Raw genomic sequence first — 16,438 nt, 5'->3', positions numbered from 1 at the left:
CATCATTAAATGCCATTTTTGACAGGCACCCATCTGGGAGTTGCCTTTGCCATCTCTAAATGTGTTATTGGAAGTTATTTCCCATCTAACTTGACATCCCTGTTCTTTAAATACATACAAATGCCCTCACAGAGGCCTACATTTATCCGCAGAATCCATAAGCCGTACTTGTCTGATAGATCTCTTAAACCTTATCTGTAGCTGTATGATTTCTATGGGAGAATACCCACATTGAACTACTGAGGCCTACTTTAGGACTATCAAGCCTTATAGCTAGCTTGTGGTTCTCAGATTGATATCTACAGCTCTGGTACCCCTGGCATATGTCATGGTCTAGACTTGACTTGCATTATTGTACAACATTTCCATTGCTTTTGGACCTCAGGGTTCCCACTCCTGTCAGATTTCTTGGGATAGTATTAGGAATAATATTTTTCCTGCTATAGAATAGTGGGATCAGTACTCTAAAGTAGAATAACACAAACATATTTAAATGATCTTACTTCAATGGTATAACAGCAATGATGCTGAAATGCTGTGCACTTTTTAATGAAATAGTAGGGGGTATGGTCTGGAGCAGGATGCCAGTATGAAAGAAAGTGACCCTAACCTCAGCACAGAGCTCTTGGCATTCACATTTCCAATATACCTGAATGGGACGTGGGTTCGCTTCCACAGGTGTACCCGCAATTGCTACTTTCTTTGGGCGCTTGCCAAAGATGATGTGGCGGTAGCATAAGAAGTCTGCTCTTTCCTCAAACAGCTCTGTCATCTCCAGGGGCTTTTCCTCACGTTTCTTCAGGCCATCCACTCGTGCCTCATTGTAGAATAACATGGTACGATCGGTTTCAGGCATCATGCTCTTATAGACATGCACTTCAAGAAAGAAAGAAAGACAGTGAATAAGGGAAATGCTAACATACATACAACAAGTCAATCTGAAAATGCTTTTTAGGTGTACAGTAGCATTAACTAACATATGTGCAACAACGTCTTCTACCTGTTTCTAGGGTAATCTAGTGAAGTGGCAAAAGGGGATCCTCAAGATGGCCTCAAACGAGGTACCTGTGGGTTCGTGGGTTAGCCTTAGTCCCCCTCCGTAGGACACGACAAAGTCACATGATGCCAACTGGGGATAAGGCTCCTTTGGAAGAGCATACACGTCCTTGGCACTTAAGGTGTTAAGAGGCTCCTTTAAGGGAAGTAGCGCTCATATCAGAGGATTAGCGACTGCATGGGATCAGGGAAATCAGGCTCTCCCCAAGCCTGAAGCACGGTGCTTTCCCTTCATTTGGCAGGGGGCACTCTGTCACTATTGTCCCTTTCAGTAGGCAGTACGGTTGAGGAGCAGTGGTCCCACAGAACTGATAACACCTGCGTACTCAGCTCCCCTCGCACTGGTGCAGGAATTCCATCTAAATCTACAGAAGGAAAGAGTGGTACCTGAATTACGAAGGTGGACCATCCATCCATCCATCCATCCATCCATCCATCCATCCATCCATCCATCCCTCCCCTACCCCTTGGCAGGGTTAGATCATGAAAACCAGAGAGGACTACCAAAGGGGAGGAACTAGCCGGCCCTGAGTCCCACATCTAAAACCGGAAGTTAGCCTCAGGGATGGGGCCCGCCAGCAATCCCTAACCAGCTGCTTGAAGAGAGACACCGGATTTCCATTTACCCCAAAGAGAGGCTGAAAAGCAGGGCCATACTGTGGCAGCCAGAAACAGAGCTGCGCAAGGGGAGGGACAAGCCAATTTTGTGGTGTATCCATGAGGGCAGATGCCGAAATCCATTCCCATCACAATCTGGTGAGCTATATTTCACGAGAGAAAGACTGGAATGTGGGGTCAAAGCCCTGCAAAAGCTCACAAGCTCAGTATGGTTGGGTGGGTGTTTGGAGACAGAGCTGTTTTAGCAAGGGATGGAAGAAGGAGCAAGAGGAGTGGGAACAGGAGCAGGAATTCAGGGGCTGGACCAGAAGGCAGGAACAGAGGACAGGTGGCAAAGCTAGGAAACATCAGGAGTTGGAGAGAGGTGATTATCAGAAGGAGGGGAAGGAGATAAGAGAATATCAGTGGAGATTACAGGAGGTGGATGGTGATATTGATGAGAAGGCTGGTGGAACCAGTCAGGAGGAGGTTGACGAAGTTGATCAGGAGGATACTGGTGAAGTTGGTCGGTGGTAGGCGAGCTTGGTAAGGAGGTGGAACTTAAACATTAGGAGGAGGTTGGTGATATTCATAAGGAGGAGGAGCTTGTATGTCAGGTAGTTGGTGTTGAGGTTCCCAAGGAGGCAGAGCTTAGACGTCAGAAGCAGGTTGGTGACCTTGATACAGAAGAGGAGTTTGAATGCCAGCAGGAGGATTGTGGACTTGATAAGCAGAATGAGTATCAGGAGAGGGAGGTAAACAACAGGAGGTGGCAGGCATGGAAAAGACAGATGCCCCAATTGGTGAACAGAGGGTGGGTAAGAGTTGCGAGAAGCTCAAGAGAAACTGACTAACAGAAGACAGGTGCGTGAAATGGTAAATAAGGAAAGGGTGAACATAGAAAACAGAAGGGTGGTGCTCAGAGGAGCAAATCAGATAAACTGATGGGTGAAGAATGTGAAAATGCAAGAACATTGTTGTTTGCAGTGAGTGTGGGGGAACGCAGGTGAAGAGACCGAAAGCTGTTGGCTGGAAGGTGGTAGGTGCCCGGAGGGGTGAAGAAAGTAAAGGAGGTGAATGTCACAGATTTTAAAGAACACTCCAACTCCCAGAGAATTGTTCAAAGGTATTTATTGATTTTCAGTGCAGGGCGCTAGGATAGTCCCTCACTCTCTCGTCTATTGAAAAGTGGTACCACCATAATCCAGGTGTCCCTGATCCCTTGGTTAATATATAGTGAATATTGACCCTACTAGCTGAGCTCTAAACTGATTGGTGGAGTTCACCTAAAGGTAATCTGCTTTTTTGGCTAAACTCCCCCTGGGACTTTCTAAACTAGTCCTACACTATCCATTTTGTTAGTGCTAAAAAGAGGTTAGGGACTGAGCCTTGAAGACACTGTATCCTACTCATTCTCCCTCCTCTCACACCCCGATGTTCCTCTCCCTGTCTGTATGCTGTTCTCATCTTGCTATTCTCCTGCCTCCAACTCCACTCAGCCTCTCTCCTTCTCCCTATCTCTTCCTCCTTTGTCCACCCAATGTTTCTCTCACTCTTCCTTCATACTACCTACGACCACTCTTCGATTTCACTGCTGCCACATTACTACTCCTTCCTCCCCACAACTACTCCCTCCTCTGTACTACTACCCCCTCCTCTGCAGTACTACTGTCCCTCCGCACTACTGCTCCCCGCCCACACTACTACCTCCTCTGCACTACTGCTAGAACTCCACCCAACCTTCTATTCAGTTACCCTCCTTTCACTCTCTACACTCACTCTAACACTTATATGCACCTAGCTTGCATGCACACTTCCAACACAGTACCACTTACACTCACCAACCATTACTTCACCTTTTCACAGAGTCGCTGCCATACTCCAATGCACTGGGCCTCATCACAAGTCAGCGGTATACGATAAAAGTGGCGGGAATGGAATTACCACCACTTTTATCACACCGCTGAATAAGGAGTTGGCGGTAATTCCGCCGGTGGAATTAGCCCTGGCGAAAATTAACGCTGGTGAAATAATATCAACATCGGGAAAAAATTAGGCCCTGTAATAATTAATAATTAATAATAATAATTTGGAATTTATATAGCGCTACGAACCCTCAGGTATCTGAGTGCTGCTTATTATTACCCACGGTTTGTGGTGCTCATTTATCGATCGACCTCAGAAGGATGAAAGGCTGAGTTTGGCGCTGCCGGGATTCGAACTTGCGTTAGCAAGCTCTGCACGGATGTCATAGCGAGCACTCTACTCGCTGTGCCACTTGACCGGCTGTGCCACTTGACTGTACATGGAGGATCTGCCCTCTCACCTTGCACATGACAGCCACCAACCCACAGGACTAGAACATGCAGAACAATGTAGTAATATGTCAGCAATTAATATTGCCCCCAACAAGCAAGCAATACACACAAAGAGGACTGCAGGAACCACAATGCAAGGAAACACATACCTACTATAAGGGATCAAGAGTAAGACTCGGACACCGTGGCATTATGGTGATTGTTAAAGACTTTAATTGATTGAATTAAAGAAAGGTTTGGGGAAATTCTACCTATCCCTAACTCTAAGAGGGGTTCCCTGCCTCAACAAAACTAAGGAACATCCATATCAGAATCTCCAAAACAACAAGTTCCCCATCCTGTGTCCAAAATCCTAACCTGACCCTCACACACTAAACTCAATATAACATGAATGGGAGCATGCCTTTTAGCTGATCACCTGCTGCTCCTTTCCAAAGTTCCAACATAAAGTTCTCTTTGCACATCTGGTATTGTCGGGATCAAGCCTGTTTATATAGATCAACATAAGAAATATACCTAACGGTATAATGGCAACATTATGAGTCGCCGTATGATAAAATTTTGATCAGAATAGCGTATACATATATTTGACCACCTGAAATCAGAATTGCTTCATTACAAGCGCAGATGTTTTCTTGCTCATCTACAATAAGAAGATAGCCTTGAAAACGATGTTAAAGTCGAAACACGTGTCGGCTGACGTTGAAACAGAATAAAGAATTTCATTTGACTGGAATATGAACAGTTTCAATTATTTATAAGAAATAACGGAAACAAAGGGACTAGCGCAAAGCTTGTCACAACCCCAATCAGATCTAAAGTTCCAAAGTGTAAAAGAAACCAACAAAGTCCTGCCAGTTAAAGGGGTTCTTCACTTTCACATCATCATACTCCATAATCTCAAGGGGAATTACTCTTCCCCTAAGTTTCCCATGGTTTACACAGTTCATCGACTCAAGATATAGGATTTATTTCTGAATCTCTTTTTGGGTTACACCATTCCACAATCTAAAAGGGTATGATCCTTCCCTTGAGATCTTCACAGTTCCACAAGTCACAGCTTCCAGGATTATGTTTCTTCCCCTGAGCTTTCTTGACTTTCCTACAGTTTACAGACTACACAGTTTCACAATTCACAGGCTGAAGGGGTATGCCCCTTCCCCTGAGCTTTCTTGATTTTACCACGTTCACAGACTTCACCTGCAGAAGGGGAGGGAGACTCCCTTCCTCTAGATTCCACCCATTTGGGGAACTGCTTTCCCCTTTTCCAACGTCACTCTTGATTGGGTGCGAGTCCCAGACTCAGAGTAAGCCTGGTTTACTCTCCTGCCAGAACCTTCTGAAATGGTCATTTGGGTGCAGGTCCCAGACTTGCTGTAAGCCTGGTTTACTCTCCTGCCAGAACTTTCTTGCTTGCTCAATTGTGTGTGGGTCCCAGACTCACTGTATGCCTGGTTGACTCTCCTGCCAGGATCTTCTTAATTGGTCATTTTGGTGCAGGCCCCAGACTCGCTTTATGCCTGGTTTGCTCTCCTGCCAGGACTTTCTTCATTGGTTCAGTATTTGGGTGCAGGTCCCAGACTCACACTTCTCATCAGTAATCATCTTCTCTTTTATGTAGTTGCAAGATTCTTTAATTATACTTTTCATATATTGGGTCAGTGACCCCTCTTAATTCGTCTTAGTCTCTTTGTTCAATCGCCCTGGTGTCCCAACTCCCTTGTTTGGGCTTACCAGGTTCATAAACGGTACATAGCATCCGTGATGAAGCGCCCCAGTGTCCCAACATCGCGCTTCGGCATCCTTTGCGTCTTACTGTGTTCACTGCGGCTTGCTTGCCGGCTGGAAGGGCATCCCATCTGCTCTCCGGAACCCACTTTTATTTTTTATTTATTTTAATTGTTTATTTATAACGTGCTTAATACCAACAAGTGATTTCTAAGCGCGGGATCAGGATTCAAACCTGTATTGCGCTGCTGCGTTGTCTTGATTCCAAGACAAATGCATTGCCCCTGAGCTATCCTTCCTCCCCTTTGCCTCCTTTTTCCCCTGACAGCTTCTGCTGTCCGTGGTACAAGCACGGCAAACCTTCTGCTTCCAGACTTCCCTGGAGAGCACCTCCAGCAGCATCTCCGCTCCGCATTGCAGCCTGCTCTCCTTTGGTATCCTGACTGACATCTGGAGAAGTGAGTCTCTCCTTTTCTCCAGGCGTGGTGTTTTTAAATGTCCCGGCACCCGTTAACCTTGTCCAACAACTAGAGCGTAGCGTTTGCTTTCCGGTTCTAGTGATCTTCATTACTCCAGTCTTCTTCCTCGTCTCAGTGTTATCAAGTAAAGGAGAATATAATTAAAGTTGGTAAGTGGTCATGCCTGGAGGTTCTACACCCACACTACAGTATGCTATACAGGAATAGGGAGGCAGGTGGGTGTTACCAGGGGCTAAAGAAACAGGAGAATTCCTTGCCTTGACCTAGCGACTCTACTCCTCCCACAGACAGCCAAACCCAGGGTCAGAGGCAAGTATCTTCTGCCTTTCCTGGCCACATGAGGAGATTTCCCCCAGTGAAGTAGTGATGACTTCGCTAGATTCTTCACATACCCTTCCCCTACAGTCTTTGCTGTCCCTATGGGGCACACAGGGCTGTATGTTTTCTTTGGGGTTCTCCCGAGTCCAGAAAAGTGGGCTGGTATTTTATTTCTTCTCATCCCTGTTAAAAGAAGAGTATCTTCCTGATGTCTTTCGTTGGGGTGATGATTTTCTGTAATTATAACCTCATACAAGGATTTTACTCTGATATTCCAGGCTCTGTTTGTCAGCCCACTGGGGCTGAACCTCCCACAACTCCGACTTTCCCTCTTCCTCCTCCTCCTCACCTGACAAATAGTCCAGAACTGAACAAATCTGCGGTCGGCGGGCTCGATAATCCTGCTTCTTCTTCTTCTCTTTTTTTCTGAATAAGAGTCTCTCTCCCGGAAGGAAGCCACAGTGCTATGCTGTTAACTAGCACCGCCTGTGGCCCCTCTCCCGAAAGGGACGAGAAGGGGAAAAAGCCTGCAGGGCACAAAAAACCCCAACTGTAGGTAAGCAGTAGCTGATGTCCGTTCTGGAGGATGTAGAGCGGAATGCGGACTCCAAGGATGCCGTGGACAGGGCCAGGAGCCAGCGGAGTGTTGACACCAGGTAAGGGAACCAACCAAAAGCTCCAGAGAGCAAACGGGGAAAGAGGTATGGAAACCAAGCGCGGAAGTACGGGAACAGAGTGAGGGAAAGAGGCGGGGTAGAGACCCCAGAGAGAGAGAAAGTATATCGTAGCGGTGCCTAGAGGAGGCAGTACCGAGAGAAAGCACAGGAAAAGAGATAAACTAGCCCTGTAGCAACCGAGAGAGAGCAGCCGCAGGGAGGCTGACCGAAGCGGGTTGCAACGCACAGTGAACAGGGAGGGCGTGGCTAATAAGCCTCCCTGTCTGCTGTTGCCGCAACGCTAGACCGCTGCCATCAACGTCGGAGAAACGTGACGGTCAATTCAATGGCGGCCTGCAAGCCGCAATCTGGACCACAGGGTCCACGGAAGGCAGTGGCGCGTGACAGTATGCCCCCCCCCAATACTGCACCCCCCCGGTTTGCCAGGGTGCGCCCTATGGAACCTCCTGAGCAAAACCGTGGCTTTGAGATGTGAAATGGGTTCCCAGGAATCCTCAGCTCTAGAATACCCTTTCCAATGCACCAGATATTCCAGGCGACCCCGCCTATAGCGAGAATCACAGATTTGGGACACCTCGTAGTCTACATCAACCTGTGGCGGAGCCCGTAATGGAAGCGATCTAACAGACGAGCCCTGACCAGCTTCACGAAGGAGGGAGGAGTGAAAAACAGGGTGCACTCGATGTAGGCAAGGGGGCAATTTCAAACGGAAGGCAACAGGGTTGATCTTGGCCACAATTGGATAAGGACCAATGAAGCGTGGGGAAAGTTTAGATGGTCGGGTCCACCGGGGAAGAAACTTGGTAGCAAGCCATACCCTGGTGCCCACCTTCCACTCTGGCACCCCCAATCAGTGACGACCAGCTTGAGTCTTGAAAGCTATTAGGCTTTCCAGCAGACTGCGTCTGGCTGTCCTGTGGGCCTCCCGTATCATGGACAACGTGTCCTCCACTGCAGGGAGATTGCAAGTAAGAGAGACACTGGGAAATATGGAGCGGGGATGAGTCCCATAAGTACAAAAAAATGGAGTGAGACCAGAGGCAAAGTGCCGAGAATTGTTATATGCAAATTCTGCCGTCGGAAGGAGCGACACCCAATTGTCTTGTTCCTGATTGACGTAGCAACGTAAGTACTGTTCGAGAGTGCCGTTCAATCGCTCCATCTGCCCATTGGTCTGTGGGTGGAAACCCGAAGAGAGTGCCCTTTCGATGCCCAACTGCTGACACAACGCTGACCAGAACTTAGAGATGTATTGGCTGCCTCTGTCAGAAGTGATCTTATGAGGGAGGCCGTGGAGACGAAATATATCCCTAAGAAACACACTAGCCATCTCAGCCGCAGTGGGCAATCCGGGAAGAGGAGAGAAATGTGCCAGTTTGGACATGGAATCGATGGTCACCGTGATGCAGGTACAGGCTTGAGAAACCGGCAAGTCCACTATGAAATCAGTGGAGATATGGCTCTACGGACGCAGGGGTACTGAACCCTGTTCGAGTAAACCCAAAGGTTTGGTGGTACGATATTTACTGCTATTACAGATGTTGCAGGATTGTATACATTTCTTGACCTCAGCTTGAATCCCTGGCCAATAGAAATATCTCTTAATCAGTTCCACCGTGTTGGATTGTCCTCTATGGCCGGCCGTCTTGTGATCATGGCACCACTTCACAACCTGATGTCGGATCGCGGAAGAGGGTATGAAGAGTCGATGATCGTGAAACAAGAGTCCGTCTTTTTCTGTGAATCTTTCCTTTACTTCACTGTGGTCAGACAGAACGGTAGCTTCTTTATCTTGCTGGAGGAAACTGGCCGCCTGGATGAACACCCGATTCCTGGGAAAGAGTCTTTCTGGTGGCTGAAGTCATGAACCTTCCGACACCTCCTTCCGGGATAATGCGTCTGCTAGTAGATTCTGGGAACATGGGATATAGGTAATCTGAAAATCATACTGGGCAAAGAAATGTGCCCATCGGGCCTGGCGAGAATTGACACAATCCATGTTCTGGAGCACCTGCAGATTTTTGTGGTCGGTGCGGATGGTGAATGGACAACTACCTCCTTGTAGTAGATGCCTCCATTCTTCACATGCCAGTTTCATGGCCAGAAGCTCTCGCTCGATCACAGAGTAGTTCTGTTGACTCGGGTTGAGGGTCCGTGACAAATAAGCAATGGGGTGTTCTTCCCCGTCCTGTTCCTGCAGTAATACGGCACCTATCGCAGCTGCCGAAGCATCTGTCTCAAGTATGAATGGTTTACTTTGGTCTGGATGGCGCAAAATGGGAGCTTTGCAAAACAGTTCCTTTAGATGAATGAAATTCTCTTCTGCCTTGGAATCCCAACAAAATGGCAGGGAAGTCTTCTTTAATAGACGAGTAATGGGTAGCACTACCTCAGAGAAAGAGGGAATGAAGCGTCTGTAAAAATTTGCCACTCCAAGGAATTTCTGTACTTCCTTGACTGATCTGGGAGAATGCCAACTCAGGATCGCCTCCACCTTAGTCTTATCCATGAGGATACCCTGGGGAGACAGAACGTATCCTAGATAAGGTACTGAGCTGACCCCAAACTCGCATTTCTCTCTCTTTACCAAGAGTTTGTGTTCCTTAAGCCGATTCAGAACTTCAGTAAGATGAATCTGATGTTGCTCAGGGTCCTTAGAAAATATCAAGATATCATCCAAATAGACAATAACAGACACAAACATGAGATCCGAGAATATCCGGTCCATGAACCTCTGAAAAACTGCAGGTGCGTTGACCAGCCCAAACGGCATCACATGGTACTCAAATAATCCAAATGGAGTACGGAAAGCCGTTTTCCACTCGTCACCAGCATGGATCCGTAAGAGATGGTAAGCACTGCGAAGGTCCAATTTGGTGAAGATCCTAGCTCCTTGGACTGCCTCCAAAATGTCTGTGATGAGGGGCATGGGATAGCGATCCCTGATGGTAACTTTATTTAATCCTCGAAAGTCAATACATGGTCGAAGATCTAGGGAATCTTTTTTCGGAATAAAGAGCAATGGGGCTCCCGCTGGGGACGTGAACAGGGAGGGCGTGGCTAATAGGCCTCCCTGTCCGCTGTTGCCGCAACGCTAGACCGCTGCAGTCAACGTCAGAGAAACGTGACGGTCAATTCAATGGCGGCCTGCAAGCCGCAAGCTGGACCACAGGGTCCACGGAAGGCGGGGGTGCGTGACACTGTTGTGCAACCCAGGACATCCATTGGGGAAACTGGGGAACTTTCCTACCAATAAGTAGTTGTGTGGGAAGATTAGGGATAACCGCCACCTTGATCCAGATCTCATTTCCCAGAATATTAACAGGAACCTGAGTGTGGGGTTATTTCTCCCTATGCCCATGGACACAGCTGGTATTTTCAGTGCCCTTCATCTTCCAACCTTTCGGGAACAACTCTGATAGCGGACCCCTTGCTTTGGCTATCCAAAAGGACCCAGATCTTCCTTCCTATTAAGGAAACAGGAACTTCATAGGTATTCTGATCCCCTGTACAGAAATAAGCATTGCTACTCTTCCTATTTTTTTTCTCTGGCCCTTCTATCAGATTTTTCTGGGTTTGTGTCCCCAACGTGAGTCTACTTCGTCGGGTTGGGCGTATAATATTTTAATATCTGAATCCCTGCTAGTCGGAGTGGAAAAAGCAGCTTTTAAAGCGTTTTCCTCTGGCCAAGTGGCGCTGTGATGTCCCTCACCTATTAGATTATCGGGTATCTGTAGGGTCAAAGGACATGGTTCATTGGGATGGCTGAATTCTCTGCATGAATAACATAGGTATTCTTGGTCGGATGGTACAAAGGAAAAGCCTGTCATTCTGTCTCTCTATCTAATGATGGTGGAGGAGGCGAGGGATTCTCACTACAAATGCTGCACAGGAAATCCTCCTCGCAGTAACAAGACCAAGGCTTGTCGGTAAGAGATCGGTAAAAAGAAGTGGTTTCCGGGTTCTCTGATGGTAATGGAGAAGGATTGGAGGTCTTGGGGCAATTTTTAATGGAGAGAGACAGTGTAATTGGGGAAACAAAGGGACCAATGCCTATGCTGGTGGGCGTCGCAATGAGGATTTCCTTGTTTTGGGACAGGGTCTCAGTGCCCTTCCCCGGTGGTTCGGGTACAATACAGGTACAATACAGTTTGGGACCAGTTTCAAGACTTCTTGATCCTTCACTTCCCCAGGGTTGGTTTCTACTTTATCTTTCTAAATCTCATATTGTGTTCATTCCTTTCCCCCTTCCTGACAGGGAACTGTCTTCCCTAACCGGATGGTCATTGGGCTTCTCTGGTTCAGTGAGTAGAGTAACTGGTTTGCTCATGCTATTCTCTTCCTGACAAGGGCTAAGATTTCCCTGTCCTCTGGACTTCTCAGGGTTACTATTTGGGGGAAACAAGGGTTGAAATGCCAAGGTCTGGTTTTTCTGGGAGATTGGTAACTCCCCAGTGGATTGGAGAAATGGTAGGGTTATTAGTTTCTAAAGTGGATTCTTTTTGGTGTCTCTCAGTGAATCTCCTCATTTAAGGAATGGGAAAAATGTTCTTGTGTCTCGATGGAAGGAGGCTCCCATAGGAGTGGTACACTATGCGACACACTATCTCTTCCCTTTGGATCTTAATAGGGTCTAGGGAAAAATGTAATAGGATCAACTTCACCTCCCCACTGTAAGACCAAAGGGTTACCCATTTCCGCCTTCCATATGTGTACCTTTCTTTTGGGGGTATGATGTAAGTAACTTTGGTAGCCCAAGGGTCACCTCTGCCTCAGCTTCAGTTTACAGCAAATAAGGAGATTAGACACATACTGATGGTTAAACCAAGCTTCTTGAATTAGATAGAAAATAAACAGCATACCGAGTTATCAGAAGATAGGAGGATGAGTGTCCAGGCAGTTGTCACACAGAGCTCTGAAGGGATCTCCTTTAGAGCACATGTTAGAGCATTTCATAAGCAATCACTAATCTATCATAGCATTTTTACAATGTTGGGAGGTACTTGGCATGAAATTGCAGACATTTGGCAATAGCTGCCAACATCTCCCTTGTGACAAAACCGTGCAGGGACGTGGGCTGGGTACATTGTGTTGTAATATGGATAAGCAGCATTCACAGAAACACTATTGGTATCTACCATATATGGTGTTTGTGCTATACTTGTAGAGAGCAAAATGAAGAGAAGGTCTGACGTGTCCCTCCGCCTTGTTACAGGGTTTTGGTCCAATCTGCACCAGGCAGGGTTTGGGCATGTCAGAGGAGCTGAGTGCAGAGGGAGGCCTCAGGCAAAGGCAAAATGGAGGATCTGAGGCCAACATGTATGAGAGAGCACAATTTAGCTTACCATAGCATAACCATCCTGCCACATCAACACCCCCGTTCCGGTCATCCTTGACACAGGGTGTAGACCACAGGGAGCAGGATTGGTACATAGTCTCAATCAAAGATACCCATGTACACGGGTGATATAAGGATAGGGTGAATTGTCAGTGAAATTATGTTGTTTTAGAGACAGAGATCGTGGGCTTCCAAGGTCCCAATTAAACAATTCATACAATACGCCGTCAGACATTTGTCCTAACACATCTACCATTTCCTGTTCAATTTTGGACATTGCAGGTGTATTCCTTAATTACAGGTGACTATTTCAAGTGGCAGCAGTCTGGCCTCGGCAGGCAATTGAGACACCCGTTTAGCACAGCATGACAGAAGGCAGCGTATAGCAAAAACTGTTATTGAAAAGGCGACAATTATAACAACAATGATTAAAATACCATGCAGAATGGAACAGCTCAGTGAACCAAAAGTGTTTTGAATTCAAGTTAATAGTGAGCTGGCATAACCTAACTTTATTTCATGTAAGGTGGTACCCACCCATTGGAGGTGTTTTATGATGTCCTCAACCTGGGAGGAGTTATCCGGCACCCAAGTGCAGCATTCTTGTCCTATAATTTTACAGGAACCCCCTTGGGCAGCTAGTAAATAATCGAGCGTCATTCTATTCTGGAGGACCATATTTCTGAATGCAACTTGTTCGCGTTTGAGTATCTATATTCCTTTTGCAGTGTTGTTGGCTACCTGTTCCAGGAGGAGTGATAGGGAATGAAGATTGTCCCTGTTGATTGCAGTGCCACTGTTCAGGACTACGAACCCTATGAGGCCTTGAACCATGTCCAGGCGTTGCATTTGGAACTTCGGGGTGTGTAGTGAGCTTTGGAAAAGCAACACATGGCGGATATCTGGGCGAATGAACCCAATGTTGCACTGACCAGTCCAGTTAGCTGGTAGCCATTGGTAGGCGCTAGCCCCACAAAGGAAGTATAACCCTCTGTGGTTGTAGAATGCTATAGAGGTGCTAGGTGTGCCATTACTATGAAATTGTCCTGTCCTACTGACAGCTGAGTAGTTATAGGTGGTGGTGGTAGTACTGCGGTTAAGGGCTGGTGTGATACCCATTGAAGGCAAAGTACCTATCGCAGTGAACGAGATAACAGCATGTGGAACAAATGCAGTCAGTATTTCGGGAATTCAATTATTGGCGTAGCTGCCATAGATAACGTAACCCTTATTGACTGCTTTCAATTGCAACTGTAACCAGATCTAACTTATGCGCCCGTATGCCCCTGGGCCTGGCTGCGCTTTATAAATAAATAAATACAAATACAAATACAAATACAGAAGAATCCCTGTGGGAAGGGATGGGTCAAATTGGGACAAGAAGAGTCATTGATCAGGAGGTCATTACACCATTCAGCAAGATTGAACGGGACGGGGATGAAGGGAATCCCCCCACTCGCGTACATAGGAGTGTGGGTGCATAAATAGCAATCGGAGGCATCCATTAGGTCAGCGTAGGCCCAAGAGAAATTGAGGAACGTGTTGGTATCTGGGTGTAGGATGGCAGATCTAGGGGGAGGAAGAGCCAATGCCACGTTAAGGAACAGCAACATGTTGGAAACAATCGAGACAGTGAATGGTGCGTGCATCAATAATGCAATAGCAACTTTATTCATAGTTTTAGCATTCCAACCCTGCAGAGATTGAGTCTTTGTGCCCAAAGGTTCCAAAGAGTGTCAGGCATTACAGAACCCGGTAGACAGGTTAGAGGATGAAACAAAAGTTCAGGATCCCTGCAAAAATAACAATGACAGATGCGTTGAGCTGGAGGAAATCATCTGAGGTGCTGGGCACATTCAGCTGGCCCCCAAGCCCCTTGGGCTGGATGACTTATGCATCTATACTCCAGGTGCGCAGCGTTATTGTAGTTGCTTGGTGACAAAAACATTTGAGGGCAATGGGCCACCCATAGGAGACAGGTGTAGCAGTGGCATGCTTCTGGTAGGTGTGGTTCACCTGCTGATGTCAGGTGAGATGGTGGCTGCACTCTGCAAGTTGTACCTTGGGACAGGTAGTGGAACTTCATCATCGAGGAGTGCTGGATGTGGAGTCACTGGGGTTTTAGCTGCTGGGACCTCAGTGGGCAGCTGAAGAGGGTGTCTTTATCCTATACCCCCTGCAGATTGCAGCTTTACTGTGTCTTTGGTGCTGGCAGACGGTGGAGTGTCTTTTTCCTGGTCCCTTTGCTGTTCTTCGTCATCGATTGGTGGCACCGTTTTCACACACTTGCCGGCGTGGACACAGGAGTCATGGCCTTTACAACGGACTGCGGTGTGGGTTGTCAGCAGGACATGAAACTGATACTTCCAAGGAGGATGCATGGATAATTTTTGCTAATGCACTTTCAGGACCACCCAGTCTCCTGGCAGGAGGATGTGGCATGGCGTTTCGGGCGGTCGAGAAAGGGCTTCTTGGATTTGCTGGAAGTGAGAACTGACAACAAGCATTAGTCTTTTGCAATAGGAAACCACAAGGAAACCAGTTGTAAATCACAGAGTTTAGGTGATGGTGGCCTCCCCATGAGAATCTTGCGTAGGGAGAGACTGTGTACTCTATTTACAGTGTTTCTTATGGCCATGAGTACAGGAGGCAGAGTATCAGGCCAACATCAGGTCAACTCAACTTAGGCCTGTTTCATGGCACACCTTGGCAAAGCGGTTATTCACGTCAATATTTCGGCGTTCCACTTACCCGGCTAATTCTGGGTGATACGAGCAGCGAACATTCTGTAGGATCCCTAGGGCATTGCAAATTTTCTGTATAATTTGTCCTGTGAAATGGGAAGCCCTATCAGAGTTTATAGAAACAGGGAGGCCACAACATGGGATGAACTCTTTGAGCAGTTTCTTGGCCACTGTAATGGCATATTTACAGGTGCCTCAGTCCCTCCTGAAAATGTCTATCACCACCAGGACATAGTCAAAGGAGGCGCACTTGATCACATGGTAATGAAGTCAATTTGGAGATTGACAAAGGGGCCATAAGGGATTTTGTGTGCCCCTGTATCGGTTTTCTTCCCAGGGTTGAACGTGAGACTTGTTGGACAGTGAGCACAGTATTTCTGAGCAATGGAGGGGAAGTTAGGGGCAAACCAATATCTCTGGACCTCTGAGGTCATCTTTCCCTTGCTTGAATGGGACACAGAGTGAGAAACACGTGCTAAATATGGTAATAACTGGTGTCCAGACATTTGGTCGACTGAAAACTGGTCGAATGTTGGTCACGCAATTTGGTCGAAAACCAAATGGTCGAGTTTTTTTTTAATTATATATTTATTTTTCGGGTTTTCGTTTTTTTAAAAAAAGGGTTTTTTAGAAAAAAAAGTGGGTTTGGGGTGACCCCCCCCAAAAAAAGGGGTGAAAATAAAAATAAAAAAAAATTCGACCATTTGGTTTTCGACCAAATTGGTTCGACCATTTGTCCAGTCCACCAATTTTTTTCGACCAAATGACTGGTAATAACTCTAGGGCGGCCACTAACCGGCCCGAGTTATCACGCCACAGGCGGTCAGAGCAACATACACTCTAGCAAAATGGCATTAACAGTGCTTCAACATAAGGTGCATTAAGAATGGGAGTACCTTGGGCAGGCAGGTAACCTCTTTGTTTGCAGAGGGTCCCGTAGTCATGTGAGATACCAAAGGCGTAAGGTGAATCAGTGTATATAGTGGCTGTACGTTGTGTCGCGATCATGCACGCCCCTGTGAGGGCAATGAGTTCAGTAACTTGTGCTGATCGTATTGATGGGAGCTGAAAAGCTTCTAACACTTCAAAGGAGGTGCAAACAGCAAAACCTGCCTACAGCATCCCAGCGGAATCTCTCAGACAAGAACCGCCAACAAAGCGGATCAGATCTGCATTGGGGAGG

The 16,438-nt window shown here is 47.0% G+C and overlaps 1 protein-coding gene across 1 annotated transcript in view; it reads right to left on the bottom strand.

Annotated features, from left to right (window-relative positions):
* The window catches only part of DRC7 (dynein regulatory complex subunit 7), an 862,568-nt gene that overhangs the window by 203,368 nt on the left and 642,762 nt on the right, over positions 1–16,438 (bottom strand). Inside the window, exon 12 of the mRNA XM_069654252.1 lies at positions 650–876. Coding sequence (XP_069510353.1) covers positions 650–876 — 227 coding nt within the window. The remainder of the gene's footprint in view (positions 1–649; positions 877–16,438) is intronic.

Source organism: Ambystoma mexicanum, chromosome 1p (assembly GCF_040938575.1).
Source record: "Ambystoma mexicanum isolate Mex_15411 chromosome 1p, UKY_AmexF1_1, whole genome shotgun sequence".
Taxonomy (NCBI): Eukaryota; Metazoa; Chordata; class Amphibia; order Caudata; family Ambystomatidae; genus Ambystoma; species Ambystoma mexicanum.
Note: the sequence above shows the minus strand (reverse complement) of the source record. Positions and strands in the feature narration are given on the sequence as shown.